General features: G+C 46.7%; 12 protein-coding genes across 12 annotated transcripts; 6 read left to right on the top strand and 6 right to left on the bottom strand.

Moving 5' to 3' along the window:
• Nucleotides 1–1,316: 1,316 nt before the first annotated feature.
• On the top strand, nucleotides 1,317–3,441 carry TERG_08246 (uncharacterized protein; the record flags this gene model as incomplete). Its single annotated transcript, XM_003231109.1, has 2 exons — nucleotides 1,317–1,680; nucleotides 1,736–3,441. 2 exons carry the CDS (start codon nucleotides 1,317–1,319, stop codon nucleotides 3,439–3,441), a joined length of 2,070 nt encoding a protein of 689 aa, XP_003231157.1.
• Nucleotides 3,442–4,087: 646 nt separating this feature from the next.
• Nucleotides 4,088–5,281, bottom strand: TERG_08245 (uncharacterized protein; the record flags this gene model as incomplete). The annotated part of the gene is made up of 3 exons (XM_047748911.1): nucleotides 4,088–4,359; nucleotides 4,431–5,162; nucleotides 5,242–5,281. 3 exons carry the CDS (start codon nucleotides 5,279–5,281, stop codon nucleotides 4,088–4,090), a joined length of 1,044 nt encoding a protein of 347 aa, XP_047604902.1.
• A 286-nt stretch (nucleotides 5,282–5,567) lies between these two features.
• On the bottom strand, nucleotides 5,568–8,294 carry TERG_08244 (uncharacterized protein). Its single transcript, XM_003231107.2, has 6 exons — nucleotides 8,150–8,294; nucleotides 7,990–8,061; nucleotides 7,650–7,930; nucleotides 7,438–7,582; nucleotides 6,722–7,371; nucleotides 5,568–6,655 (listed from the first exon to the last, which is right to left on the bottom strand). The coding sequence occupies exons 1-6, from the start codon at nucleotides 8,170–8,172 to the stop codon at nucleotides 5,940–5,942; spliced, it is 1,887 nt and encodes a 628-aa protein (XP_003231155.1). The 5' UTR covers nucleotides 8,173–8,294; the 3' UTR covers nucleotides 5,568–5,939.
• Nucleotides 8,295–9,586: 1,292 nt separating this feature from the next.
• On the bottom strand, nucleotides 9,587–11,284 carry TERG_12665 (uncharacterized protein). Its single transcript, XM_047751594.1, has one exon. It carries the CDS (start codon nucleotides 10,183–10,185, stop codon nucleotides 9,865–9,867), a length of 321 nt encoding a protein of 106 aa, XP_047607500.1. The 5' UTR covers nucleotides 10,186–11,284; the 3' UTR covers nucleotides 9,587–9,864.
• A 64-nt stretch (nucleotides 11,285–11,348) lies between these two features.
• On the top strand, nucleotides 11,349–11,927 carry TERG_08242 (uncharacterized protein). The gene has a single exon (XM_003231105.2). It carries the CDS (start codon nucleotides 11,388–11,390, stop codon nucleotides 11,739–11,741), a length of 354 nt encoding a protein of 117 aa, XP_003231153.1. The 5' UTR covers nucleotides 11,349–11,387; the 3' UTR covers nucleotides 11,742–11,927.
• A 242-nt stretch (nucleotides 11,928–12,169) lies between these two features.
• On the top strand, nucleotides 12,170–13,118 carry TERG_08241 (uncharacterized protein; the record flags this gene model as incomplete). Its single annotated transcript, XM_003231104.1, has 2 exons — nucleotides 12,170–12,428; nucleotides 12,493–13,118. The coding sequence occupies 2 exons, from the start codon at nucleotides 12,170–12,172 to the stop codon at nucleotides 13,116–13,118; spliced, it is 885 nt and encodes a 294-aa protein (XP_003231152.1).
• A 490-nt stretch (nucleotides 13,119–13,608) lies between these two features.
• Nucleotides 13,609–14,418, top strand: TERG_08240 (uncharacterized protein; the record flags this gene model as incomplete). The annotated part of the gene is made up of 2 exons (XM_003231103.1): nucleotides 13,609–13,692; nucleotides 13,753–14,418. The coding sequence occupies 2 exons, from the start codon at nucleotides 13,609–13,611 to the stop codon at nucleotides 14,416–14,418; spliced, it is 750 nt and encodes a 249-aa protein (XP_003231151.1).
• A 163-nt stretch (nucleotides 14,419–14,581) lies between these two features.
• On the bottom strand, nucleotides 14,582–15,772 carry TERG_08239 (uncharacterized protein; the record flags this gene model as incomplete). Its single annotated transcript, XM_003231102.2, has 3 exons — nucleotides 15,387–15,772; nucleotides 15,053–15,301; nucleotides 14,582–14,980 (listed from the first exon to the last, which is right to left on the bottom strand). The coding sequence occupies exons 1-3, from the start codon at nucleotides 15,738–15,740 to the stop codon at nucleotides 14,582–14,584; spliced, it is 1,002 nt and encodes a 333-aa protein (XP_003231150.1). The 5' UTR covers nucleotides 15,741–15,772.
• A 674-nt stretch (nucleotides 15,773–16,446) lies between these two features.
• On the top strand, nucleotides 16,447–18,364 carry TERG_08238 (uncharacterized protein; the record flags this gene model as incomplete). The annotated part of the gene is made up of 3 exons (XM_003231101.1): nucleotides 16,447–16,481; nucleotides 16,585–16,745; nucleotides 16,830–18,364. 3 exons carry the CDS (start codon nucleotides 16,447–16,449, stop codon nucleotides 18,362–18,364), a joined length of 1,731 nt encoding a protein of 576 aa, XP_003231149.1.
• A 479-nt stretch (nucleotides 18,365–18,843) lies between these two features.
• TERG_08237 (uncharacterized protein) lies at nucleotides 18,844–19,376 on the bottom strand (the record flags this gene model as incomplete). The annotated part of the gene is made up of 3 exons (XM_003231100.1): nucleotides 18,844–18,905; nucleotides 19,020–19,170; nucleotides 19,293–19,376. 3 exons carry the CDS (start codon nucleotides 19,374–19,376, stop codon nucleotides 18,844–18,846), a joined length of 297 nt encoding a protein of 98 aa, XP_003231148.1.
• Nucleotides 19,377–20,959: 1,583 nt separating this feature from the next.
• TERG_08236 (uncharacterized protein) lies at nucleotides 20,960–24,145 on the top strand (the record flags this gene model as incomplete). The annotated part of the gene is made up of 1 exon (XM_003231099.2): nucleotides 20,960–24,145. One exon carries the CDS (start codon nucleotides 20,960–20,962, stop codon nucleotides 24,143–24,145), a length of 3,186 nt encoding a protein of 1,061 aa, XP_003231147.2.
• A 248-nt stretch (nucleotides 24,146–24,393) lies between these two features.
• TERG_12664 (uncharacterized protein) lies at nucleotides 24,394–24,582 on the bottom strand (the record flags this gene model as incomplete). Its single annotated transcript, XM_047751593.1, has 1 exon — nucleotides 24,394–24,582. A coding segment is annotated over one exon (189 nt), but the record flags the coding sequence as incomplete, so codon positions are not given.
• Nucleotides 24,583–26,780: the final 2,198 nt, after the last annotated feature.

Genomic DNA, 26,780 nt, shown 5'->3' with positions numbered 1-26,780 from the left:
TTATACCGTCTCTTGCTTCTTCTTTTTCTTCTCCTCCTTTTTCTTCTCTTTTTTTTCTATACTTTTTTTCCTTCCCTTCTTCTCTGTCTATTTTTATCTACTTACTCACGGCTTCACCGGCCTATTCTAATCCTGCTAATGCCGCATTAATCGCTCCTTTTTGCCAGAAGAGAAAGCTCTCTTGTCTCTTTTACTACTGCTGCTGCCTTTTATACTGCTTGCTTATTCGGCTTCTACTTCTTGACTCATCGAGGTACGCTATCCATTTCTTTGGTCTCTGGTTCCTTTCTCCACTCTTAAACTCCTGACGGCCGCCCAAGCCTTTCTCCTTCCCTTCACTTTCGGTCCCCTTCGCCACAACCTTTCGCCACTCGTTGCAGATTTCACCCCCGGAGTCATAAACCCATCACCAAAGTCCTTGCTCTGGATCTCGTCTCCAGCATGTCCTTAATATAGCTCCCTCTCTTCTCCTCTCCTCTCCTCTCTCCTCCCCTTCTTCTACCCTGTCCTCTTCTCCCTTACTCACGTTTCCTATTACTCACATTTACTCAGCCTCCCTCTTCCTCTTCCGTCATCGCCTGCTGTCATCGGTCGGTCGATTCACGATAACCGCCGCCCGAGTCGGTGCCGGTGCTGCCTAATCGACCACGCCATCCTCACTGCCCCCAGGTAACGATGTTCCTGGCCCCAACGACGCCAACCCCGAGCCCGATCACCTGCCCTGAACATTCCACTACTACGAGCATTACTACTATTATTACGATTACTGCCATGATGACTGCTGCCTCCGTCTAAGTGCCGGGCCGCCGTTTGCCCCCGTTCAAAGAAGACTCATCTATTTGGCACGCCACCTAGCTGCTGCTATATAGCTCTTTGACCGCGTTGTACCTGCATAAGACTGGAACTCCCTAGCTCTCTTCATCATCATCGTCATCGTCCTTCTCGCCTCGTTGGAATCCTGGTGCAGTGATCGGGACTCATCTACCTTAACTATACCTTACCTACTTTACCTCTGCCTACTTCTATCAAACTGCCGCCTGCCATCTAAGTGACTCACTAAGTCACTCATACCATTCCATACCGAACATTACACCCCATACTTCTATATAACTAGATCCACGGTCGTCAACCGTCAGTCTGGCTGTGCATCTGGTTTGAATAAAAGGCTTCCCCGTCGCCTCCGGATTTTGTCACCACAAAGACGGGCCCGTCTAACGCTGCCCCTTCTACACGGTTATCGCTCATCGGTCTACTCTAACAACAACAACACGGCAACACATACCTACCTACAAGCTCCTACTACCATAAACTAGAGAATGTCGGCGTTTGTAGATATCTTGGGTTTCAATCCTGTGAATCCAGGCCTCTCCAAGCCGGTTCACCAGACTTGTCCCTACGCTGCCTCGCTCGCCGCTTCCGCTCCCCCTTCCGCCTCATCAATTTTTTCGCTTGATGCTGTCTCCTCCCAACCTTCCATCGTCTCTTCTTCGACTACCGCAGATGTTACCTGGAAAAATGAGGGGAACGCTGATGCGCAGCACAAGAAGGCGGCTATAAAGTCTTGCTTTGGAAAGGGTGCTGAGACGAGACACCACCCGAGACGGACTCTTGCTACCCGTCCTCCTCCTACCTTGATTCGCCAGTGTGAGAGGAAAACCAACTTCGTCGATAGCCTTGTCGGTACGTTACACTTTTACCGTTCCTCATGCTACCTTACCCATCTAACGTCCTGTAGACTCTGCATCGCAGATAGTTGAGATTATATGGCCTCTATCTGTGGCTGCGGCGCCGAGAAGCGTCGAGTCGACTCTCGGGTGCAAGGGCGTCCTGCCGCTAAGGACGTTCATCCAGGAAACTCTCCGCAGGTCCCGAACCAGCTACTCGACTCTGCAGGTTGCCCTATACTATCTGATCCTCATCAAGCCGCATGTGCCCTCCATCGACTTCACCATGGAACAGCCAAAACTGCAGCAGTCTCAGTCCCGCGCCATGCAATGTGGCCGGCGCATGTTCCTGTCTGCTCTCATCCTTGCTTCAAAGTACTTGCAAGACAGAAACTACTCCGCCCGTGCCTGGAGCAAGATCTCCGGCCTTAACACCGCCGAGATCAACCAAAACGAACTCATGTTTCTCCAGGCTGTTGACTGGCGTCTGCACATATCGGATGCCGTCTTCCAGCGCTGGAATGATATCGTTCTAAAGTACACACCAAACGCCAGCGGCCTCCCCAGTGCTGATGGGATGTGCTGGCGAACGGTCATCCCTATTCTCACACCGGAACTCGACACACTCGACTCTCGAGCAGAGGGCCCGTGGTCATTGTCGACCGTCGGTTCCCCTGCCGATTCTTCCTCCGCTTCTTCTGCTTCCTCTTCATCCTCTTCACCTTCATCTACGTCCACCGCTCCGAGCAGTCCCACTAGCTGCGACAGCCCTTCGTCGGGACTTCCATTTGCTGAGATGCCCCGAAGACCGTCGGCAGCCGACTTGTCGGGTGTTACTCTTCCACCACTTCCAAGGCTGGGACTTCTTCCTACTCCGCAACTCACTCCGCAAGTCGGTATGACCGCACCTGCTCCTGCTGCGAGCATCAGTGCGTGTCGTCCGTCCATCTGCTCTGCTCTCTCGCAGGCGCAGACGGCCTTTGTACAACGGACCACCTTGGACCAACGTCCCACGCAACCCTTGTATATTAGCAAAAAAACTTCCTTTGACTGTTCATCATCAGGATCGTTCCAGGGACGCCGCTCGTCTCTGGCTCGTTCCTCGTCATTCACTTCGTCGCCCGAGTCCATGGCCTCCGACGCACCATCCTTATCGTTTTCTTCTCAGTCTTCGCGCTCTTCTCGATCTTCGTCAATTTCTTCTGTCACTTCCATGAACTGCGCAACCAGACCAACCCGACGTAACACCCCCACATCACAACCAACCAACTGTTTGAAAGAAAACAGAAAGCCCCTCGCTATTGCAACTCCGATCGACGAGCATGAGCCAAGCTATATCAGCAACTACCCTTCCCCACCTCTCCGCACTAGCAGCGCCTTCAGCACTGCTTCTAGCACTGTTCCAGACCTCTCAAATTTCTCCATCAATACTCCATCTGATCCCGACACCGCTGCCATCCAGGGCCTGTACGAATTAGCAACCGGCCTTGCCCTGCCGATGGACTCCTCTCTAAGCAAGGCAAGCCGACACTGTCGAAAACGCACTCGCGCCCCATCCACCTCCGAAGGGACCAACCTGCAGCAGAAAGTGCGCCATCTCATGGCCCTTGATGCGCGGGACCTCGAGGATGAAGGCACTTCTCTGACTGTTTTGAGCGACAGTCAGGTTGCCGACTCGTTCTTGGTCAACAAGGTTGCTGGTATGGGTGACAGCAGGGCGAGTTCGAAGCGGACTTGTTCTGGCAAGGAGAACGTTAGGACTTTATGGGGTATTTAATTCCACCTTTTTATCTTCCTGGGACCAGAAATCAACTTATCAAAACAAAAACATATACCTCTAAGCGAAAGGAACATGGGAAAAATTCACCTTTTTCTGCCCTTCTCCCTTTCTTCTCTGCAATGCATGACGTGTGCGGCGTTATCTTCATTTCTACCCTCTGCCTTCGCCAAAAGATATACCTGATAGACCGGCCTGTCTTGCTTGCTTGCTTGCAACTTTCCTTTATTTTGCTGCTCTTGGGTTCGCGGACTGGCTGGTTTGGTTGGCTTTATCGGTTCCCGGTTCCGGAGTGATGAGGAGTAGGATTCATCCATCGCATACACCAATCATGTTGCATTGCATACGTCCTTTGACTTGACTTTGACGCTTGACACTGACACTGACACCGACACCGACACCCTTATTTACTATTTATTTGACTGCGTGCCATCTACCACTGTATATACAATATCTTATACCTCCATCTACCTAACTACCTAACTTAGCTGCCTTATGATATTATTATCTGTATTCCTGAATAAGGCCCAATACAGATTTTAACATATTGGATGACCATCTTGTTCTCTCAGATGTAGACTCTTATTTTTTATCTATCCATTAACATAGACATGACGCATAAGAAATACGAAAGTAATGTAGAAGCCTACTGCTCCGTCCATCCATCCTCCAGCTTTTCAGCATCGACCAGCCATCCAAACTTGTCCTCAATCTCGCCCAGCTGAATCCCCTGAAGTGTCTTAATCAACCCATTAAACACCTCTCCTCCCTCACCGGCAGCACCGGCATCATACTCAAACTTGTCACCCTTGGACTTCATCGTGATACTTCGGATCGGCACCAGTGCCGCAGCCGTTCCAGCAGCCATGACTTCATCAAACGAGCCCAGCTCATCATACTTGACAGGTCTCTCTCGACCTTGTACCCCAACATGTGCTCTCCAATCTCCTTGACCGACGCCGCAGTGACACTATCAATCACATTCTTACTATCAGGAAACACAAGAGTGACCTGTCCATCACGCTTTTTCACCCCGATAAAAGCCGAGGTCGAAAACTCGTCGATTTCAGACCTCGTCTTGCTATCCAGATGAAGCGTGATGCCGTACCCTTGACCTCTAGCTTTGTCCGAATGGCGCAGCACAGGTGCATAATTCCCTCCGAGCTTTGCACTACCTGTTCCCTCGGGGGCAGATCTATCAAAGTCCTCGAGCACCAGGGCCTCAACTGCATGCACACCATGGTACACGCCCGTAGGCATCACGAAGACTACAAAGGTATACTCGTCCGGCGGCGTAAGGCCTAGCTGCGCCGAACTGCCCAGCAGCAACGGGCGGATATACATCGCCGCACGAGTCTCGTTGGGTGGGACAAACTCTGCATTTGCACTCACGGCTCGAACGATGCAGTTGACGAAATGCTCCTTGGGAACGGGGGGTATGGAGACGAACTGTGCTGAATGATGCAGGCGCGCTGCGTTCCGGTCTGGTCGGAAGATGACGATGCGGCCGTTTGGATGGGATGCTGAGGGAGGGTGGCGGAATGCTTTCATGCCTTCGTATGCTTGCTGGCCGTAGTTGAGGGCCGGTGCCATGCCGTGAAGCTGTAGGAAGGGCGACTTGACGAAACGGGGGGCGGACCATTGGGCGTCGCCGGAGTGAGAGAAGTGGGATTCAACATGGCCGTTGACCTCTCGGACTTTGAAGCCGATGTTTGTCCAGTCTAGAGTAAAGCGGCCGGTCAGTGAGATGTCTCATCTACATAGATAGGAGAGCAAGTGGTTGAGTCATTGGTAGTTTACCGATAGCAGGTGTTGGTGGAGGAGGAAAGTTGGCGGCCATTGCGGTGGTCAGACTGATACGCTGCAGACAGGTCGATAGGAGATGGACGGATACACAGTCGATGAAGAGCGGCCGTAAAGAGGACGTCGACGGTCTGGTCTTTATATGTTGGTGCCGAACCGGGCAGCAAGTTCAGCTGGCCGAGGGAGCGAGGTTCAACCAAACCGCAGGCCCAGCCTATGACATGGAGTTTTACTTGCTTTTTCCGCAGTGCGAACTTCGGCCTGACACGTAGCTAGGCGATACCGGCAGTCGGCCATCGTGAGAGCGAGAGGGCGCGGGCAGTCTGAAGCCATGAAGCTGCAGGAGTAACTATGCTCGCTGAAGAAACAAATTGGCGTGTGGAGAAGTTGATAAACTCCCTGCTTATCCCTGTCCCTGTCCCTGTCTCCGGTTAAGCGGAGGAGAGATCTGGCCTTGTGTATATACAGATCAGGCATAGTGTACGAAGATGCATCCTGCAGGCTGGTAGGAGTATATAAAAAGAGGTAATCAAATTCGTGTCTTTGTTCGTTTCTCGTTGAGATATCAAATCCATAACTACAGTGAGAACCAGATCCAATCAATTCATTCAACTCGCTTCATACAGTATCAGCTGCCATGCCTTTACCCCCCACTGAACCACTTCTAAGCTCCCCTAGAATTGCCGGTAAATCGCTTATACCTGCTTGACACCGTCGTGCTCGGCAGGCTGCTCGCGAATGCTGTCCAGATGGTACAGTTCTGGACACACAGCATGCTTGCGCTGGAATATGTACCGCTTGATCCACCACGGCAAGACCTTGGTGAGCTGGTACTTCGCATGAGTCCGTGTGGGAACGCCAAAGACATAGTCTAGTTCCTCGAGTGTGCGCTGCTTGGTCTCGTATAGGAATAGGAAGATCATGACTAGGGCAATGACGTTTAGCCCGGCATAGAATCCGAATGCTCCGGGGGTGGTCAGGGCAAGGTCCAGACGACGGAAGGTGAGTGCCAGGACGGCGGCCCAGAAGTTATTCGTGGCAACAGCCCAGGCCATGCCAACTTCTCTGTGGGAGAGAGGGAAGACCTCAGCCGAATACGTAAAGGGGACCGGTCCTTCTCCAGGCGAGTAAAAGGCGCCAAAGAGGTATATGAATGTGGCGATAAGGCCGAGATGTGCAGGGCTGCTTTCGGGTATATAAAAGGACATGCCTGCTGCAAGCAAGGTCCAGAACATATTGGGGAAAGTGAAGAGAAGAAGACCACGACGCCCAAAGGTATCGATAGTCCAGACGGCCGGCCAGGCAAAGACAAAGTTGACGAGACCGAAGCCGAAGGAGGCCAGCAGAGCAGTGATGTTGTTGGCACCAGCTCGCTCGAAGATAGTAGACGAATAGAAGGCAATGATGTTGACTGCATGAATATGTTAGCATATCCAAATCAAAACTACCTGTTAATTAAAAATAGGGACAAACTTACTTCCGCACATCTGCTGGGCAATCATGACAACTCCAGAGGCCTGAGTGGCACGACGAACACGGGGGATAGTGAAAAGCTCAATGAATCGGGTGAAGAAGTTGTCCGTCTTGATCAGACCGGTCTCCACCAGCAAGGCACGCTCATGCTCAAGCTGGGCATGAATAAAGTAGACATCTCGAGCAGCTTGTAGAGGAGTGTTTCTCAACCTCAGCAATGATCGGTATGCCTTGGCAACCTTGCCCTTCTTCAACAGCCAGCGGGGAGATTCAGCGCAGAAGTAGATGCCAATCACCAGTGGGACAGCCGGGATGAAGGCGGAGCCTAGCTGCAGTCTCCAGGCGATTCTTCCAGTATTGACGACAGCCAAATTAGCGATAGTGCCGAGGAAGATGCCACACGCGGTCCAGACCTGCCAGGACATGACCAGACCTCCTCGCACGTTGGCAGGGGTATTTTCGGCGGAGAATACGGGTACGGTAACTTCCTTTAGACCCATGCCTATTCCGAGAAGGATACGGCAGGCAACGAGCTGACCCCAGTTCTGAGTAAGAGCGGATCCGATAGGTGCGAGCAAGGAAAAGACGGCCGCTATGAAGATAGTTCCTCGGCGACCGATCAAATCGTTAATAGGGTCAGATAGCCAGCCAGCACTAATTGTTACATATTAGCAAAGGACGTTGATTATACAAACACTGAAAAGGGTTTAATGAACTTACAAAAGAGCAATGGAGATATAGGGGATGGAGTTGACGAAACCAACGATCCATGCATTCCTCTCACAGATCGCATCAGTAGGGCAGTGGGCTGGATTGTCAGGAATACCAAACTCGATAGGAAACGAAAGATTTGCTCCATTTGATCCTGTTCACCATGTTAGCCGCATAACTACTTGAATCATTATCGAGAGAAACCAGCGAAGAGCACTGACCTGTCTGATCCCATCCCTGGATGGCGGCAGCAATGGAGTTGAGGAAGATCGTATAGTACAGGCCCCAGGGGAGTTTCCAGCGATGCGTTACCTCTTCGCGCAGACAGATACGGTCATCTTCGTCCAGCTCAGGCAAGGACTCAAAGTCCCTTGGGTTCTGCGCGACTAGAGCGCCCTTTTCGAGCAAGGGGATGATATCCTGCAGGCCGTGCTGGTGGGCAAAGTTGCGTACATCCTCGAGCAGCTGGTCCTTGGGCACTTCCGTGAGAGGGTTCTTGATCCTATAGCCACACTTAGTTAGCCTGCCACCAAGAAGAGGGAGAAGATCAGGCCAACGCACTCTCCGGTGACATTGTCCGTGAACTGTTTACTGTCTTTGGCAGTGTTGAAGAGAGAACCCCGTCTCTCAGCCCTGGACAACTGGGTTAGCACTATTATCGCAAAAGCCGAAGCTAAGGACCCGGGCAGGGGAGCAGCTTGGAGGTGCGTATAGCACTCACCCTCCTATTTTATCGTCAGCCATGCTGAGCAGCTATTCAAGTCACCTCCAGGCAGTTCTCCGCACACTTGAAGACACAGGACAGATGGAGTGGAAGAGGGGAGTAAGAGCTGCCGCGGGACCCCAGGTATAAAGGTGAAGCAGAGTGGCACAGGCAAGCTAGGCTGGGCTGGGGATGCAGGATCCCCCCGGCCCTATATAAATACATCTTCGTGTCGCCTGTCAACCCACGGTTTGGCGCTGCATGGTGAGGGCTTATAAGCATTCGCCCAAAGCGGAAGTGCCTTAAGTACCGGGTACTTCGCTGCACCGGCAGCGTCTGCGGGCACCCGGCGGTATCAGGTACAAGAGGGATGACTCTCGCAGCCTTGGCTAGGCCCCTTTGATGCGCCGGCGTGGGCGTGAAAGGACGGAAAGTTGCTTTAGTTGCCTTAGTGGCTTGTTGGTCTCGTCTTGGTCTTTTCTCGTCCTCTTGTCCAGTCTGGGTCTGGCGGGCTAGTTATCCTTCGTGGGACGGTCATGCTCTCGTCGCTCGAGCTTCCCTGCAGGGCAAGGGGGCAGGGTCAGGGATCAGCTCTGGCATGGTTCGTGTGGACGGGCGAAGCGAGGGTGGGAATGCATGCAGGATGCTGGCTCGAGACTTGAGGCCGTCGTCGAGCTGAAGCTGGCGATGGTTGATCGCGAAGTCGTTGATGTTGAGGATGTCGAAGCTGGGGGAGGGTACGCAGTTTACATGCTCGGTACTGTTACATGACGGTACATTGTTACTCCAAGTTACAGCACCAGATTCTTTGTTACTCAAACGAGGCGTGTACGTCATTTACAAATTTACCGTGGTAATACCGTTACATATTCCACAGAAGTACTTCTCCTTCTTCTCTTCCTCTCCCCCTGCTCACAAGGCATATATGGAATTCTCCTTTGACATCACAGCACAGCCGACGGCCGAAGTTCTACCGACTATAAGACATCAAAATACCTCATTTCTCGAACATTCGCCGTTAAGGAAATGTCACACGCGCACCATATCTCAGATTAATACCTCAAATAAAGGGCATCTCTACCAACAATGACTAGTACCATTGTTTAAACTCATTCTACGCTTCTTCTAAAGCCCACAGAGCTGGTACGTTCCTTTGTTCCTTGCATTCATCGACACGTTTCATGCCCCGAGTGTTGAATATTAGCTGCCAATAGTCTCATTATTAGCCCGGCTGCAATCAGGTATAACTAGCGACAGGAAGCTGGTCTTGTTCGTTCGCTTGCTTGATGTTATGTGCCTGGTTTCCCCAGCCAGTCCGTTGCAATAAACAATCAGGGGTAACTAGCTCGGCGTGGAGAAACGGGGTAGTGTGCTGCGTGGAGCTGCGGGGAGGATATCCATAACTCGCGAGCAGCTGGGCAGGCCAATTAACAGGTTGCTGATACTGGAAAATTGCCATTTATATCGCGCATGATGGCGTGACGGGAGACTGGCTGCTTCACTGCCCCATGATATATCATTTTAGGCGTTCTCTGTATAGAAGAGAGTTCGCATTATAGCAACTATGGAGATATTCGTCCTCGTTAACTAGTGCATCGTTTAAAAATGATAACTGACGAAGTAAGCTTACATTAGTAGTCAGTCCCACAGCACATTTGGGAATCCTTGTCTCAAATCAAAAAGGGGAAGAGGAAGAGGGAGAAGAAAAGGATAGGAAAAATCTTTCTGAGAAGTCACGTCGTCCTTCGAGTCGTGCTGCCAATGTCATTTTGGGCAACACTCAACCCGCATGAGTTGCAATCACTGGATTCCCGGACAGAGTCATGCCTAGGTGCTAGGTGGGTAAACACAGGCTGGGTATATAAAAAATCACATTTACCGTGGATAGACGTGGAAGAGTAGAGGGTATCGTTTTCAGATAAGTATATATTGTTGATATTTGGACAGAGAAGCCTTAGGGCTTTGTCTCGCATGCTTCCCTTGGGAACAGAGCCAGGGGAATATGGTGTTAAGGACGCCTGGGTAGCTGTATATACACTATCCACGAGCAGCATCCACGAGCAGGGAAACCAGACCAAGGATAGGGTATAGCGTGAAGTCCAGGTGATTTTCTAGAGAGAACCTAGACAATGGGGGGCTTTCCGTCTGCGTCCATCGTCTCGTTGCTTTGGCAGTAAATACTCAGTCTGACTTTGGGTATCAAACGTTGTACCAAGATAGCGTCAACAACATATCAATGCTCGCTGCATTGATGTGTTTGTCTTTCCGATCCAACTTCCTCTGCTTGATGTCACGTTGAGCTTCCACCAATTGTGGAGTCAGCCGAGGCCCAACGTCCAGCGAAGGGAAAGCACTCTTTCTTGCATTCTCACATCTCGCCAGGTAATCAAATAGGCCGAAAATTGAAAGACAACCCTGGACTTATGCTTGAGCTTTACATATAACGCTACCATCTAACTAACTAGTTACTGCAGAAAGGAAATTTAACCTTGGGGTCTATCGGCTAGGCGGTAGATTTGGTCATAGCATCATAATCTAAAATGATATATATACCCCCTTAATAAAATACTTGATATATGCTATTATCATACCATTATTCGCTAAACTATTCTCCTTTAGCTGCTGATAGCCGCTATTAGGGACAGTTATACCCTCAATGGAGTTCCCCTTAATGTATTATCTTAAACGGAGTACTGGTAAATGCAACGAAAGGGAATACTACTCCAAGAAGAAACCGTCCGTGGAATATTAGATAGTATTAGTAACAAAATCACCAATGTTCACTTAGAGGACTTGTCTCTGGGTGTATTTTCTGGCGCTCAATGTTTTGATAGGACAGGCATTCCCAAAGGGAGATAAGCCCTAGCGCGTCTCTCCGCGCCTCAGCTTTCCTTTCTCTTTTCCTCTCTCTTTCTTCTTCTTCTTCTTTCCTTCTTTCTCTCCTTGTCCACAATCGAACTATTTTTTTGCGTACGTATGCTCTGATATGTCTCCAAACGCCGGAACAGGCCTTATTTTAATATGTCATACCTAGCTTTACTATCCTTGTGGAGACTCAAGCAATGACCAGGGTAAGTTCCCCCCTTAAAGGTATAGTGCTTGGATCAGGATAACTGATGATTGACCAACCTTCGCCCAGTCTGCAAATCGGGGAAGGGACTCACACCCACAATGCTGCTGCCGGTCTCATGGACAGCCGACGGGGGTTGCGAGGGGACGAGGGGGAGCGAGAGGCCGTGGGGGCCGGAATAGGCCAATGAAGAAGGAAGATAAAGAGGAGAAAGAGAAAGACAGAGGGGAGGAGAAAGGGGAGGAAGAGAAGCTGGAGACTACGAGGCAGATGCTCCGTAGCCTTTCCATGGATGCGCAAGCGGCGGAGCTGATGCGCCTCCGAGAGGCAGCAGCTGTCGAAAGGAAGCAACTCCTCTGGAAAGAAGAGAGGATTTTGATCCTTGAGGGGGCTATTGCTACAAAACTCCGTCAAGAAGGCCCAGCAGAGTCTGCCGGTGACCCTGCTTCTGCCGCTGCCGCTACTCAGCCAACTCTTGCCATGGAGGTGGAGGAGATCCCTGAGGCTTCAGCTGAAGACTGGGTGATGGAAGGGACCTGAATGTACGCATATTTACCTGCACGGTGGTTTTAGTATGACTAACTGCAGCCCAAATGTAGGCCTGCGACATCCTCGTCGACATCTGTGCAGTAATATTGGTATAGATCTCGACGGACCCCCTGAGTGTTTCTCTTCGGTTGTTTTTTTGTTTTAGCGCGTCTCATCCGAGCAGCCGGCGCTTAGATCACGTGACTGTTTCCTCGGCAACGGCGGCCTGTTGACGCTTAGCCGCTTTCGGAAACAAGCTATCTTTTTTTGCTTTCGTCGCCGGCTTTAAAGATAAGATCGAGACTAAACGCGACATCGTCTGCAGCTGCGACATCACGGCGCTTCGGGCCTCTCCTGGAAGAAACAAATACATGGGAAGAGACTGACGGCGGTCAGGAAGAAACACCAATCGAGCGCCCTTCCCAGTGTCTACGCGCTCCATGATGGAAGCTCTCCTCGCTCACTCCTTCGACTATCTCTCCTCCTACGACCAGGGAAAGATCCGCAAGGGTCTCAGACAGGTCGAGGGACTTCTGGCACAGATATGCCTCTCGAGATCAAAGCTGACGGCTGCCGAGAAGAGACGGTCCATGATACCCCTGGATTCAGCTCCGTCGCCGCCAAAGTCAACAAGCGAGCTGAGTGACGATCCAGCCTTTCGAGAGTTCTACAAGCTTCAAGATGGCTTTCAATGGAATGGTGTGTCGATCCTGCGTCTTCCCTTTGTTAGTATTATCGCGTAAGCTAACCGGTGAAACCTCAGTTGCCCTGCGCCTAATATCATGCCTTGAACACCTGCTTGGTCGCGGAAGCAATGGCACAAATGACCTCCTCATCGTGTCTGCGCTCGACCTTATCCAGGGAATCTTGCTCCTCCACCCGCCTTCCCGTGCTCTGTTCGCCCGAGAGATATATATGAACATTTTGCTCGACCTCCTTGAGCCAGCGAACTGTCCTGCCATCCAGTCTGCCACTCTGCTGACTCTGGTTACAGCCTTGCTCGACACACCTACCAACACCCGCACATTCGAGGAGCTTGACGGCCTTCTCACGATAACATCCCTATTCAAGTTGCGATCCACGTCTCGAGAAGTGAAGCTGAAACTTGTTGAGTTCCTATACTTCTATCTCATGCCTGAAACGCCGCAGCTACCAGTTATGAATGCTAGCGCGCCTAACACAGCTGCTGGTCTTCAGCGCAGCCCAAGCAAACATGGCGGCCCGACGTCGCGCAGTGTGGATGCTCCTGGACGCAGGCGATCTGCAGCGAGTGCAGACACAAAAACGACTGAAGAGAAACAGAATCTTCTTGGCAGGTATCTGAGTAACGTCGAAGACTTGGTCGAGGACCTCAAGGAGACAGCGCCATTTGGCAGTGCTGTCTTTTAATTGTTTTGTATATATTCTTGCTCTGCCCCTTGTTTGTTTGCTTTGGACTCTCGCAATTTGCATATTTCAGGCTTTTGTTGTTTTTCTTGCCTCTAATCTTCGCGCGGTGTTAAGGGGTGAATTGGTCTCTTTTTTTACATTTCGTTATCTTCTCCAACATAATGACAAAAATCCCCTATTTTCGATGCGCTGTAGATATATGGACATAAATTGGGCAATAATGAATCGACAGGAGCTTGTGTGTTGCCACCAGCAAAAACCTGGCCGAAAATGCACCACTACAGGGTGCACGCTCGGAGTCCCAAAGTGGGAAGTCATTCATGAGTCAAAGACTCGTATTTCTTGCAACACCAATACCTTCACCAATTTTATTGTTCATAAAAGAGGAGAAAAATCGCCGGTGTAGAGGCCATTGAGATTCAACGGGAGCAAACAAACAGAGGCAGGAGAGCCCGGGTACAATCTTACAATCTAGATACCTACTACCAACATGGCACAGAATGAAACTACAACAGCACCCGAGAGGGAGGTCAAATACATCAACACGATTGATGCGTACAACCAATGGGCAGAGGTATGCATAGTAAACGCATGATGACGATGGTTTTTATACCAATCCGCTGACTCTTCATAGATATATGATACGGACGGGAACTTCCTCCAGGCACTGGACACATTGGAGATGAAGACCCTCCTACCAGCATTTCTGTCACTAAACAAGTCTCCAGGTGAGAAGACGAAGTACGTTGACCTTGGTTGCGGGACGGGTAGAAACACACTCCCCCTTGCGCAGCATGCGCCAGAGGCAATGATTGTTGGCCTGGATCCGTCCGAGAAGATGCTTGAGCTGGCACGCAAACGCACTGCAACTGCGAGCAATGTACAGCTAGAGCTGTACGACATTCTCGGGCCTACTGGACCACCTGCAAGTGCGCTGGCAGCAGATGGAGTCATATCAACCCTAGTGGTGGAACATGTACCGATGCAGGACTTTTTCAGAGCCGTGGCAAGCATATTGAAGCCTGGTGGTGCTTTGCTGCTTACGAACATGCATTCGGAAATGGGTGGTGTTACTCAGGCCGGGTTTGTCGATCCACAGACCAAGATGAAGGTTCGTGGGACGAGCTATGCACATAGTGCAGAAGAGGTTGTTGCGGAGGCTGCGAAGTTTGGGCTGGAGCTGGTGGGGGAGATGAAGGAGGTGACGCTGGATGAGAAGCTTGCTCCTGTTCTGGGAACCCGGGCGTCGAAGTATATTGGTGTCCGGGTCTGGTTTGGTGGGTGTTTTCAGAGAAAGTGACTAGACTCGGAAAGATAGAAGTAATGATAATGTTGATGACTCGCTATAGTATACATGAGACGAAATGAGTCTCTCTCTCTATAAAATGATAAACAAAACGAAGAATATACGCTCCACCCCAACGCCGTTTCTCCCACGAATGTATTATGCATGTCTTGTCGTTCTAGAAGTATTTGTCTAAAATTCGTTGGCGGTGTTGTACAAGATTAGGGTGTTCTTCGAGGAATGATGCCAGCGGGTTGTATTTCCAGCCGAGCGTCTCGTCGAGGATTAGGTGGGTATATGAAAAAAGAGAAGCGTCAAACCAACATGGTGTGGAGCCGTGCGTGAAGTAGACGTTGTCGCCTAGTAGGTAAGAAAGCGAATTGAAGGCCTCCTTTGCTTCGGAGAGTATATCTTCTGGGTCGATGTAAGTATCTTTCCGGTGCAGCTGGTCCTTTGCTGCCTCCTTAAGCTGATATGCGAGAGTTGCGCGCACCAGCGGATTCTTTGTGGAGGGGTTCACGTATGCCTTCTTTGCGATTGACTCAAAATTGGAGCTATCCAAGTAGACGGTATAAAGCTACGACGTTTCCAGTCAGCCAAAGCTATTCTGCGTTTTTATCGCTTCTTCCTCAGGGATGATAGTAGATACCCAGGCATCACGTATATTGCGTTCTAGCAGTGACTTGTAGGTTCTTAAAACCCCACTGATCTTCGCTTCTGTATACTGATGTTTTGCATTCGTGTCTGCCCAATTCTGTAACTTGCTGGGGGCGACACAGCTCGGCTCCGAGTCGCCTTCTGGCCCAGCGGGGAGAAGGAAAGGCAGGGCTCCGTCGGGGGAAGCATGATTATTGGAAGGAATCGTACGGAATTCTATCCCGCGGAACCTGAGATATGCCTGTTCTACCTTGTCAGCAAATGCAAGTCCGGCAGCCTATCAAAGACAGCAGATTGCGGGCGCCAGAAGAAGGCGTGTTGCTGACCTGCCACATGAGACACTGCGGATTCACCGATGGTCGTCCATTCCTAGCAGCGTCCGCGCTGGTGAAAATATACAGCCGATGCTCGTCTGGCCGCCCGTTAGCGCCCACATTGGCGTCGGTGCTCGTGCTGGAGGCAGGACTGGCGGTGCTGGCAGTGCTGGAGGCAGGACTGGCGGTGCTGGCAGTGCTGGCGCTGGCGCTGTAGCTGTAGCTGCTCGCTGGCGCGGTGTTGGGGGGATAAGTCACCAGCGGGAACTGGTCGAAGAGACGTTTGACAGGCTTGGGAATCGCAGGGAGCCACGACTTGGGTCCCTCCTCCGCCGTCTTCATCGCCGGGTCCGTCTTCGCAGGCATCAATTCGTCGTCGTCGTCGTCGTCGTCGCCGTCGTCGCCTTCGTCGTCTTCGTCGTCTTTCCCTCACCGGCGTCTTCGTTTCTTCTATTATTAAAGACAAAAAGCTGTGGCCAATTTTTTAATTATAGCCTTCCATTTCGGGCCTAGCGCCGCCGCTCCTAACTTCTTTTTGACGTCGCCTTTTTTTTCTTCTTCCTCTCGATCGTTTTATTAGAAGCAAAGACGAGGACGGCGAGGTCGGCTGGCCAGCTAGCTATGCGTATGGACTATATGAGTGTATGATGTTTCTTTTACGTCGAGGGTTGACCCCGTTGGAGACCGAACCTGCTGCTCTCGTTTGCAGTGGCGCTATCATTCGCTAGTTATCACTCCCGCCGCCATCCCTGCCCGCCGTCACATATTTCTTTCCCCCCCGGTCCTGTGCCCGCGCCTCACGCAGGCATCCTGCTGGTCGACTAGCTGTTAGGGAGCAAGGAAAACGAGCAAGCGAAGGAGAGAGCGACCAGTCCAGATCGCTCTTAAACCAGCTGTCCCGCAAGTCGGCGAGAGAGAAAGGGAAAAGCAAAGGAAGAACAAGAGAGATTCTCGAACTCGCTCTCCTATCAGTCCGGCGATCTGTGGCGCTTGAGGGATCCGTTGTTCTGTTAAGAAGGCCTGCCGGCACCCGCAGCCAGCTAGAGGAAGCCTGAGGATACGAAAAGCGATCATGCCTCTGGACGAGGAGGGAGCCAAGTGGTCATGGTTAGATCCCTCTCTACTCCGTACATTCATAATAAACCGACTATTCAAACGGTTTAATAATTATATGTTATAACACACTAGCTGACCGAACATAACACTACAGCGAGCCATGCATACGCGGACACCGCTCGTCAAAATGCCAGCACTTCGACAGACTCATGATGAAAGTGCCCAAGGCAGGCCGTCCGCTCCAGAAATGCCCTCATCCAAAGGGTACCTGCAGCTGCCAGAAACTCTATGCATTCATGGTTAGAATACCAAAGGGTAAGCATATCAATAGTATCAGTCTCTCATAGATACGCTCTCACGGATATCCTCATTAACTGCAGTACTAACATGTCTTGTCAGGATCTACTTGTCTCTGCCGGCCGCTGTACAAAGTGCCCATGGCTCCTGGTGAAGCGGGGCAGCAGCAGCAGCAGCAACAACAACAACAACAGCAACAGCAACAACCAAATTTTCCCAGCCCAAAGTTTGTGGGGGCATCGACAACTGGTGTAACATCTGCACCAGTTACCCCTGCAACCCCTTCAGCCAGTGCAAACCGCATTCAGAAACGTTCCAGACGCCAGAATAGCATCCAGACCTCCGCTGATAGCGTATCTAGGGGGCTAGGTATGCTGACTTCGCCGGTTCAAGTCAAGAATGAGACCTCTACGCCGGGAAACCCTAGTGCGGATGATTCGATACCGGTAGCTAATGAAAAGTCAGACTCTGGGCCATATCAGAAGACAGAAAGCCCGGACACCTCAACTACAGTAACACATACGCCACAGAATGGAGGATGCTGTGGCTCCAAACGGTCGTCGAATACCTCCTTCTCTGTCAACGTTATGGATAACATGCAGAAAGCTCCTGGTTACAAGCTAGCTTCTTCGTCAATCGATGCCCCTTTGCAGTCTCATTCGATCCAACACAATCTACTTCACAAATCACTTTCGACTCCTACTATATCAGAATCTACCCCTTCTTCCGCTCCTTTCCTCCTCAACTCTCTAGAAAGCGAATATCCACACTATCCTCCGACCGCTCACTCAGTCCCCTCAACGTCATTTAACCCTCAATCGGCTAAAAATCGCCACTTTAATTCATTTGACCAATTCGGGCCACCTGACAGCTTACCGCCTGGACTTCATACCATTTTTGGCCCTGCTAGTTCTCAGGCTGGGTGCAAAGGCCATAATTGTGGCTGTGGAGATGGATGCCAGTGTCTTGGCTGTGCGTCTCATCCTTACAATGACACTACACGACATTATATCCAAGAAATGGGTTACATGATGGCGTCCGGATATGGTGATCAGGGGCCTGAGGGAAATGATGATGTCCACTCACCGCCATATAGTGCATGTCTTCCTCCTGAGCCTCATCCGCTAGCGGCCGTTGGACAGAACCACCTTTCCCAAGGCTACGTCCATTCTGCACAGTTCCAGCCACAACTTATGGGGTATAGTGACAACAGCAACAATAACCCTGCAATACCGGCGACAATGCCTCAACACGCTAGCGACGGCGAACTGATGATGAGTCCTGCTGCTTACTACACAGTGGAATACCCTATTAGTATGCTTGATCCTTGCACGAATCTCACTGGGACCTGCCACTGCGGCATAAATTGTGCCTGCGTTGGCTGTTTAACTCATCATGGCCATAACGGCATTTCAGCCGAATCCTCCCCGCCTCCAGACATACCACAAGTGAGTGACTCAGGCGGAAACACCCAGCAGGCTGCCTCTTTTTTCTCAATGCAGACTCAAACGCCTCCCCTCTCGCAGATGCAGATGCAAACAGACGCGCAGGCGCATCTACACCCACAAGTTTCGGCTTCGAGTGGGTATAATCCTCATTATTCAGGTCATACACCATTAGAATCTCCTCCTGCTTAAAAAATGGCCGGACACGAACATAGACCCTGCAATTCCCTTTTAATTCATGTATTTATTTTCTTGCTTTATACCCTGAGTAGATAGAGCTATGGCTATACTTTTCCCCTCTCCTCCCCTGGGTTACCGTTTAAGCAGCATTATGTGAAAATGCACCGCAGATATATATTAAACAAGGGGAGAACCGCATAGAGGAGACCTCTGTTTAATTTAAATCAACACTATATCCTCTTTTTAAGAAACACTGATAAAAATGGAAATGGGAGCAAAATGCCATATTGTACAGGCCCGCAACATTTCGATAGGATCAATTGAGCTAGCTATAAGGAGCCGCACACCGCTGTGTATATTTCAAGGTAGAGAAAGGGTCAAGTAAGGCCGGTTATAAAGAAGGGTAGATGCATATGAGGTATATTCTCTCTTTGCTGTTTCTATTTCCTGGACTCGTCACTTTAGCCGTACAGGTGTTCCTCTATGATCATCTACGATGACCTTGGAAATCGGAGATTCTGAGACCATGGCTGATCGCCTCGTCGGAAAGAAGCTGTACGAAACATAGGTCAGTAACCACTCTTCAACAGAATAAATACCAACAGCCCATCAAGGCATAGCCCATATTCAAACGGAACGGACGGGAGAATGCCTTGGAGATGCATACCATCAGCTTCTTCCCAAGCTCGACCAGCGCCGAAGCCCAACCCTACCCATGCAGGCCATGCTCGTCGCTTGAACAGCAGAATCGAAAATATAACACCAAACCCAAGACCAACGGAGGATCGAATGAGGAGGGAGGAGATTGCGCGGTCCCACTAAAAAGTCCAATTCAATGTATCGGTCAGCCATATCCTTCTTCCACGATCCAAATTCTATGGTTCTTCTTCTTTGCTTGCCATGTTGGACTATGGACCTTCCCAGGGCCCGAAGAGCGTACCTTTTCGTTAAGTAGAGTCTCGCTGACAGGTTTGCTGGCACGAGGCACAGGCACAGACTGGGTAGATTCGGTGGAATCAGCCATCTTGACAAAAACCTATGGAGGTTTTGTGAGCAAATAGAACCAATTAGTAACTAGATAGCATCCTACTTACGATGTTTTGTGTCTAGAAGAGAGTCGTTCGTTGTGTTTGTTCCTACAGTTTGATCGGACTTGCTTGATTTCGGGAAATGCGCTGGGCCCGGGCAGTGAGGTTCGGAGGCGGATGATCTTATCTCCGGATATAAAAAATTCCATGGACCTGTTCCGGCTTAAATACCTTTTGATATTAGGAAGATATGAATTCTGGAAAGAAGAACGATAGCATGCAGCCGCAATATAGAGGTGATTGAAGTAATTTAAGATGGGATCAGAGCCAGAGGTAGGCCAATTTTGTTATCTAGCTCTTTACTTTTCCTTTTTGAAATGTACTGATATTAGCTTGCCAGCTCCCCGCCTATCAAGCATTGCTTGCCCTGGAAAAGGGAACTTCGGGGTCTCCAATTGAGCTGTTGACAAAGGCTGCAAAGATTACTGGGGTTGATTTTGAGGACTACAACTTGGATCTCTTTGCCGGCGATGGCGAACTTCCATCAATCACTCCTGCCTACTCCGCACCTAAGGAAGAATGGGTTTTGCGATGGCTGCTGAAGACGCTGAAAAGCCCTACTAATATATCGAGTGAATACCGGAATAATGGCCGATCTTGGATACTATTACGCATCCTCTTTATGCGGATTCCTATTAGGAGCCTGGCGTTCACACTGAACGAAAACGATTTCCTTGGCCTCCTACGGGATTCCCTAGTGGGATTGGATTTTTCGAGCGGCCATGCAAACGATCAGGTGGAATACAACTCAAAGGCTGAGTCGCCATTGAAGCGGAAGCCAGACTCCGATTCTTCTAGGCAAATTCGGAAGCGTATGCGGACAGAGGAGCATCTCGCGAAAACACAAACCGAGGAAGAGCCTTCCCATTATGATACTTTCCTTGCAATAATCGAATCAGTTAACGCTCTTATAAAGCTTACGGAACAGATTCCCCAATCCAAAGATATACTGAAGGCTCAACTCAAGCTGGTCTTCCGTGGGAGTGCCGAGACAAGCGCTATCATCATTGGGAGGGCATGCAATTATGCCCAGTCTACTCTTAATCGCGTGAATGCTGTCGCTACTACATCTTTTCCACCCCGGCTTCATACATCTCTCGTATCGGTGTTGGAGATATGGACTCTCCGATCAGACCATCATGAGAACGGTTCAGCCGCTTCTAGCAATGTATGTTCATTATCTTCACACTTTAACATATGACATATCGGAGGTTAACATTGGCCGCAGGACATTTTTGTCTCCCATGCATTGGTTGGCGTCTTAAGGCTGATTAGAATTGCACGTCAATTTTCCAACGGCCTAGAACTTGTTAATGGCCTAGAGCGACTGGTAGCTCTCCATGCTGTTCTCAATATCCGGGAGGTTTTCTTCTCTTCAGCTGCAGCTGATACCAAAAATGAGAGTAGTTCAAAGAATGCTCAGCAGCTTAGCCATGAATTCGACACCAAATTAAGCCCTGTTCTGTCTGGTGCTGAAGCGATCATTCTCCCTACACTTTTTGACATCTCCATTCGTTCTATGCCAAGGAATAATTTTCGACGACAGATTCATGAAACACCGTGGCTTGAATCATTCCTCATTCTACTTATATCGCAGGCAGGCTATCCATTAGAGGAGGACCGGAAAATGAGGGATGTCGCTCTGCTACAAGAATTCCTGGATGTAGCCATCCATAGAAAGCTAAAGCTCTCTTTGATTACCCTCGTTCAGATTGCAAGCAAATTTTCCGGTCTCTCAGGAACTCAGAATGGAATTGAATGGAGCTTGATAGCCCGAATATTACGGCTCGATGTGGACGTGTTTCTATTGAACTCTGGCGTTGAGCAGTCTGTCACCTTGCTAAACTCGCTGCTTACTGGAATAACAGCTTTTCCTTTACAAAACGATTTTGCTTCAAAAGATCTACATGATTTAATCAAACATGAGATCGTCATTCCGCTTGTTCGGGGGTTTTTCAACGCCCGAGATGGTCCTGCTTTCATCAGACTATGGGCTGAGCAGATTGCTGAATCAGAGTCATCCCGGCATTTGATGAAAAAACAAGATTTGATCTCAATCTGGGAGAGTGATGACGTGGTCAAAGCTTGTGGGCAGTGTTTGGCATCTTCAGGTACTCAGCTTGATGCACAAGTTGGAGATCTTCTGCAAAGAATTCACCTAATAAAACTTTCCGCGGATAGTTTGCCTGGCGCATATTCCTCTCTTGTGGTCCTTGACTCTCTCCTGATTTCCCCCATAAAAAGTGGGCTCGATGCCATTTCGATTAGCCGTTACAAGCAAATATTGGAAGAGCTATCAGATATTTTCTCCCCTGACCTTACAGCAGTCTGCTGGAAATGGAGAATATGGCGGTGTTTGCAAAATTCTGTTTCTCGATACCCGGCTTGCTCGGAATCAATCCAGTTTGATATGAAGGGCTCTTTGATTCCTCTAGCTTTACGCAAGATAGAACTCTTTGCCCAGAACCCTAAGGCTTTTTCAGCTCAAGATTGTTTGGAGACATTTTGGTCTTTTAATTTCGTTCTTAGCCTTGGAAACAGAGCATCGGGTACTGATTTCAATGACTACGTTAATAAATCTACCCACGAAATGTTATCAAGTTTCGAGAATCTTTTAAACAGCAGCTTTGCTACTTGGAATGGTCAAGTGGGGGCCCTCTCGACCCCGGTTGCTGTTGTTATTGCCTGCATTACCGCCTTACTTGGTAACATCCAAAACCTGGCCTCTTTGACTTCCGACACTCGTCAACTTCTATTTACTAATCTACTCGTATCACTGGAGAATGAACCCACCTCTATTGCAAACATTCAGCTCTCACAAATCTGGAAAGATTTCTTCTGCTTTCAATCCGGTATGGAATCGACCACCATTGTGGATGACCTGGTTAAGGTAGCCTATGATAGACTCGCAAATCAAAGGAACCCGTCTAGGGTATTGGTTAGCAGTCTTTTATATATTCCCACCCGTTTAGTATCCCGCTCGCAGCGCGGTTTGATCATCGATACTTTGCAGTCCTTCTTACTAAGTAGTAAAGTTGGACTAGAGATGAAAGTGGATATTCTACTGCTTATGACCAGGCTAGTAGAGGTTGCAAGGTCATCTGCCCAAATATTCGACGATTCGGATAAAATATGGGAGATTTCACGTTCAATTGGCACAGGCGACGGCTGTGATACCCAGTTGCTATTCGATACATTCACAAAATTATATGAAGCTATCACCGTGCGGTTCGAAGCGGCACCTGAAGATTCAGTTACAAAGTTTTTGGATACTGTTTATTCGAGAACAATAGAAAGGCCACCAACCCGGAGTTATAAAACCATGGAATACTATCTCTTTACACTTTCTCTATCTCATTTGCACAAACGCGAACATCAACTCGGCGAAGAACGGTTTCAGACCATTTGCACTCTGAGGCACAAAGTGTTCGACGACCTTATTTCGGACCTGCATACCTTGACAAAATCCATGAAGAAGACATACGAGGTCACTGACACGGCCAGGTTGACTGGAATTTTGTGCGCTCTAGACAACTTCCAAGGTCTTCTGCGTGAAAGCAAAGATTCGCGGAAGAAAATACGCAAACTTGGGGAATACATGTCCAAATATAATTTGCCAATGTCTGTGAGAAAGCAATTGAAATTATTAAGCTTGGCTTCGAAGGCACCGAGTGCCGATTTTGAATCACGATTACATGACTGCATGACCTTATTTCCGTTTGGGCAGCTACATGGAAAAGACCAACGGTCCCTCGCCCGCAGGATACAAGCTCAAATATCGGAGATGGAGGAAGATGCTGCGGTGAAAATGATCCATAATACGTGTGAAGCAGATCTATCGGGCGTGGAAAATGTCTACCGACTCTTATTGCTAGGGATTTCTGTCATTAGAATAAGCCCTGTCCAAGATAGGGATTCTACCGCTTCGAATGAACTCTCAACAGCTTTCACCAAGGTTTCTACGGCATTAGCTCACAATAGTTCCATTGAGTCTTTCTGTCTAGCAGCAGAAGCCCTGGACATCATCTTACGAACACAATCTAGGTCTGTCACTCAATGGAACATAGACAATCTGTTGGCGAATATTTGCCTCGTTTTGTCCCCTTCTGGCCCGCCAATTGACGCAAAGTTCGCTGGTACTATTCATACCAGGCTCTGCAAACTACTCGGCACCTTGTTCACCCTATATCGGCAAAAACTTAGTGGCCGGTTCCACCTGGTTCTTCCAGTCATGCAAGCACTTTTAAGATGCTTATTCACGTACAACCAGAAGTCATCAAACTCATCCGGTGCAGTTTTAGCTCGTCCACCATGGGTTGAGGGCAGCCATAACATGGAACCTAGCCATGGAACACAGTTTTCCCGCCTTCTTAGTTCTCTTTGCGACCCAACTGTTTCCTCGGTGCAACGACCTGGAGGTGTGGGACATTCTAAACAAGCATTGAACGATAATACGAAGAAAGTGAAAAGTCTGGCAGGCCAATATCTGCAGTATCTTGTCATGGAATACACATCCTGCCAGTTGAAGGGACATACCCCCCCTGAAATGAAAGCAACATTGATGCCAGGGATGTATGTTATTTTGGACGTCATGTCGCAAAGTACGATGCGTGCGATGAACGCAGGGATGGATTCTTCTAGCCGTGCGGTGTTTAAAACTCTCTACGACGATTATATTCGATTTGGAAAGTGGGACCATAATTAAAAGTCTTGTATTTATTTTGCTACAGCGTTCTAGCATTGGGAGGCATTGTTGCGTTAAGCAGTTACCTTTACAGTTATTAGAATTACGGGCTGGATTGTAAAAATGTATATATTTAGCAAAAAGAATACCACCGATCATTTACGAAGACAGGTTGCAGCGTTATATGCCTAGTGTCATTATCACAAGGCTCACATTGGCAAGTATGAGTTTGGCTATGGCACAACATTTCCGGCTTGTAGTTGGATGGGCTATTGAAGCTCTTCTTCAAACTTGTCAATTAAGGAATACAGTCTCTCCTTCTCCCGAGGCCCTCCAAAGATACTATCAACACCTTTCTTACAAATGTCAAGTAATGCGGACTGGTCAAGGTTGAAATTTGCGGCTGCTAGTAGGTACTCGGTGGAGACTGGGCTACAGAAGAAGCCGACATCGTCAGTCTGCCATGTTCTCATGTCAGCAACGTTTTACATGCTAGAGCTATGTAGGTAATTCTAAACTTACGCAGAGAATAATTGGGCAGTCCCTGTGTCTCCAATAGCCAAAATGATGATCCGGGTAACCTCCTGTGATTAGCTTCGCGTGTACATTACACGATAGGCAGAGTTCAAGCCCTATCCTGCGACGAGAAATTTCTTCCCTTATATCATCCGGTACATTGATTACATGACCAAGTCTACCAGGCTGGAAGGAAAGTAGCCGGCCCACAGCTGGGCAGGCGGTAACGCCAGACCTGGGCAGGTCATATGACTAGTATACTACTAGTTACAACTATTTGGTAATGGTAGTATATAATATTATAATTAGTAATAAAGTTAGCTAGATACTATAATAAAATATACTAAATAAGTCGAAAGTTTGAAAATTTAACTTCCTCCTATAGCTAGTAAAGCTATTTATTAAGTATTGAAGCTTTTTAATTATTTTTAATTAAAATTTATTTATTTTTAATAAAAACTTAATTATCTATTTAAATATTTATATTCTATTTTTAATTTAATTTTTTTAATTCTTTTAATTTTATTTTTAAAACTTTTTTTAAATAAAAATTTAATTATTTATACTAAATTATTAAAAGAAGCTAAAAGTAATTTTTAATAATAATTTTAATAAAAGTTTAATTATCTTTACTAAACTACTAAATATTTGTTTTTTTTTTTTTCTTTATTTTAAAAAATAAAAATAGCTTTTAAATTTTAGTTTTTTAATATTAAAATAATTTAAAAAAAATATTATAATATTTCTCTAATTATTAAAGCGTTGGTGAAGACTATTATATTTTAAATAATTCAAATAATTAATTGAAATATTTAAATCTATAGATTTTTAAAAAATAGTTATAAAATAACTAATTAGTTAAAATTCTTACTTCTAATTAGTTACTAAAATAATATATATTTAGTAACTTAGTAAAGATAACTAAGCCTTTATTAAAAATATTATTAATAAAGTTTTTTAGCTTCTTTTTTAGCTTTTTTTAATATTTTAGTAAGGATGATTAAGCCCTTATTAAAAAGATAACTAAACTATTACTAAAAAAATAACTAAGCTATTATTAAAAGAACAATTAAGTATTTATTAAAAAGATAACTAAGTCTTTATTAAAAGAATAACTAAGCTTTTATTAAAAGAATAATTAAGCTTTTATTAAAAAAATAACTAAAATATTACTAAAAAAATAACTAAGCTATTATTAAGAGAATAATTAAGTACTTATTAAAAGGATAACTAAATTATTATTAAAGGAATAATTAAGTTATTATTAAAAGAATAAGTAAATACTTATTAAAAGAATAATTAAGTCTTTATTAAAAGAATAATTAAGTATCTATTAAAAGAATAATTAAGCCTTTATTAAAAGGATAACTAAGTTTTTATAAAAAAAAAGCTTTAAAAATAAGATTAAAAAAATTAGAAAATTTAATTTAAAAAAAAATATAAATACTTTAAATTCTATTTTAAAAAATTTTTAAACTATTAATTTATTATTTTAAATTTTTTACTATTAGAGAAATATTATAATATTTTTTTTTAAACTATTTTAATATTTAAAAAAATTAAAAATTAAAAATTATTTTTATTCTTTTAAATAAAAAAAAGAAGAATAAATATTTAGTAATTTAATAAAAATAATTAAACTTTTATTAAAATTATTATTAAAAATTATTTTTAGCTTCTTTTAGTAACTTAATATAAATAATTAAACTTTTATTTAAAAAAAGCTTTAAAAATAAAATTAAAAGAATTAAAAGAATTAAATTAAAAATAAAATATAAATACTTAAATATATAATTAAATTATTATTAAAAATAATTAATTTTTAATTGAAAATAATTAAAAAACTTTAATATTTAATAAATAACTTTATTAACTATAAAAGAAAATTAAATTGTTAAATTTCTAATTTATTTAATAGTTAAATATTTAGAATAATAAATTAATAGTTTAAAAATTTTTTAAAATAAAATTATAATATTTATATTTTACTTTTAATTTAATTTTTTTAATTTTTTTAATTTTATTTTTAAAAGATTTTTTAAATAATAGCTTAATTATTTTTATTAAACTACTAAAAGAAGCTAAAAAAGCTTCTTAATAATATAGTTATTTTTAATAATAGCTTAATTATTTATTTAAT

The sequence above is a fragment of the Trichophyton rubrum genome, assembly GCF_000151425.1.
Source record: "Trichophyton rubrum CBS 118892 genomic scaffold supercont2.13, whole genome shotgun sequence".
Taxonomy (NCBI): Eukaryota; Fungi; Ascomycota; class Eurotiomycetes; order Onygenales; family Arthrodermataceae; genus Trichophyton; species Trichophyton rubrum.
Note: the sequence above shows the minus strand (reverse complement) of the source record. Positions and strands in the feature narration are given on the sequence as shown.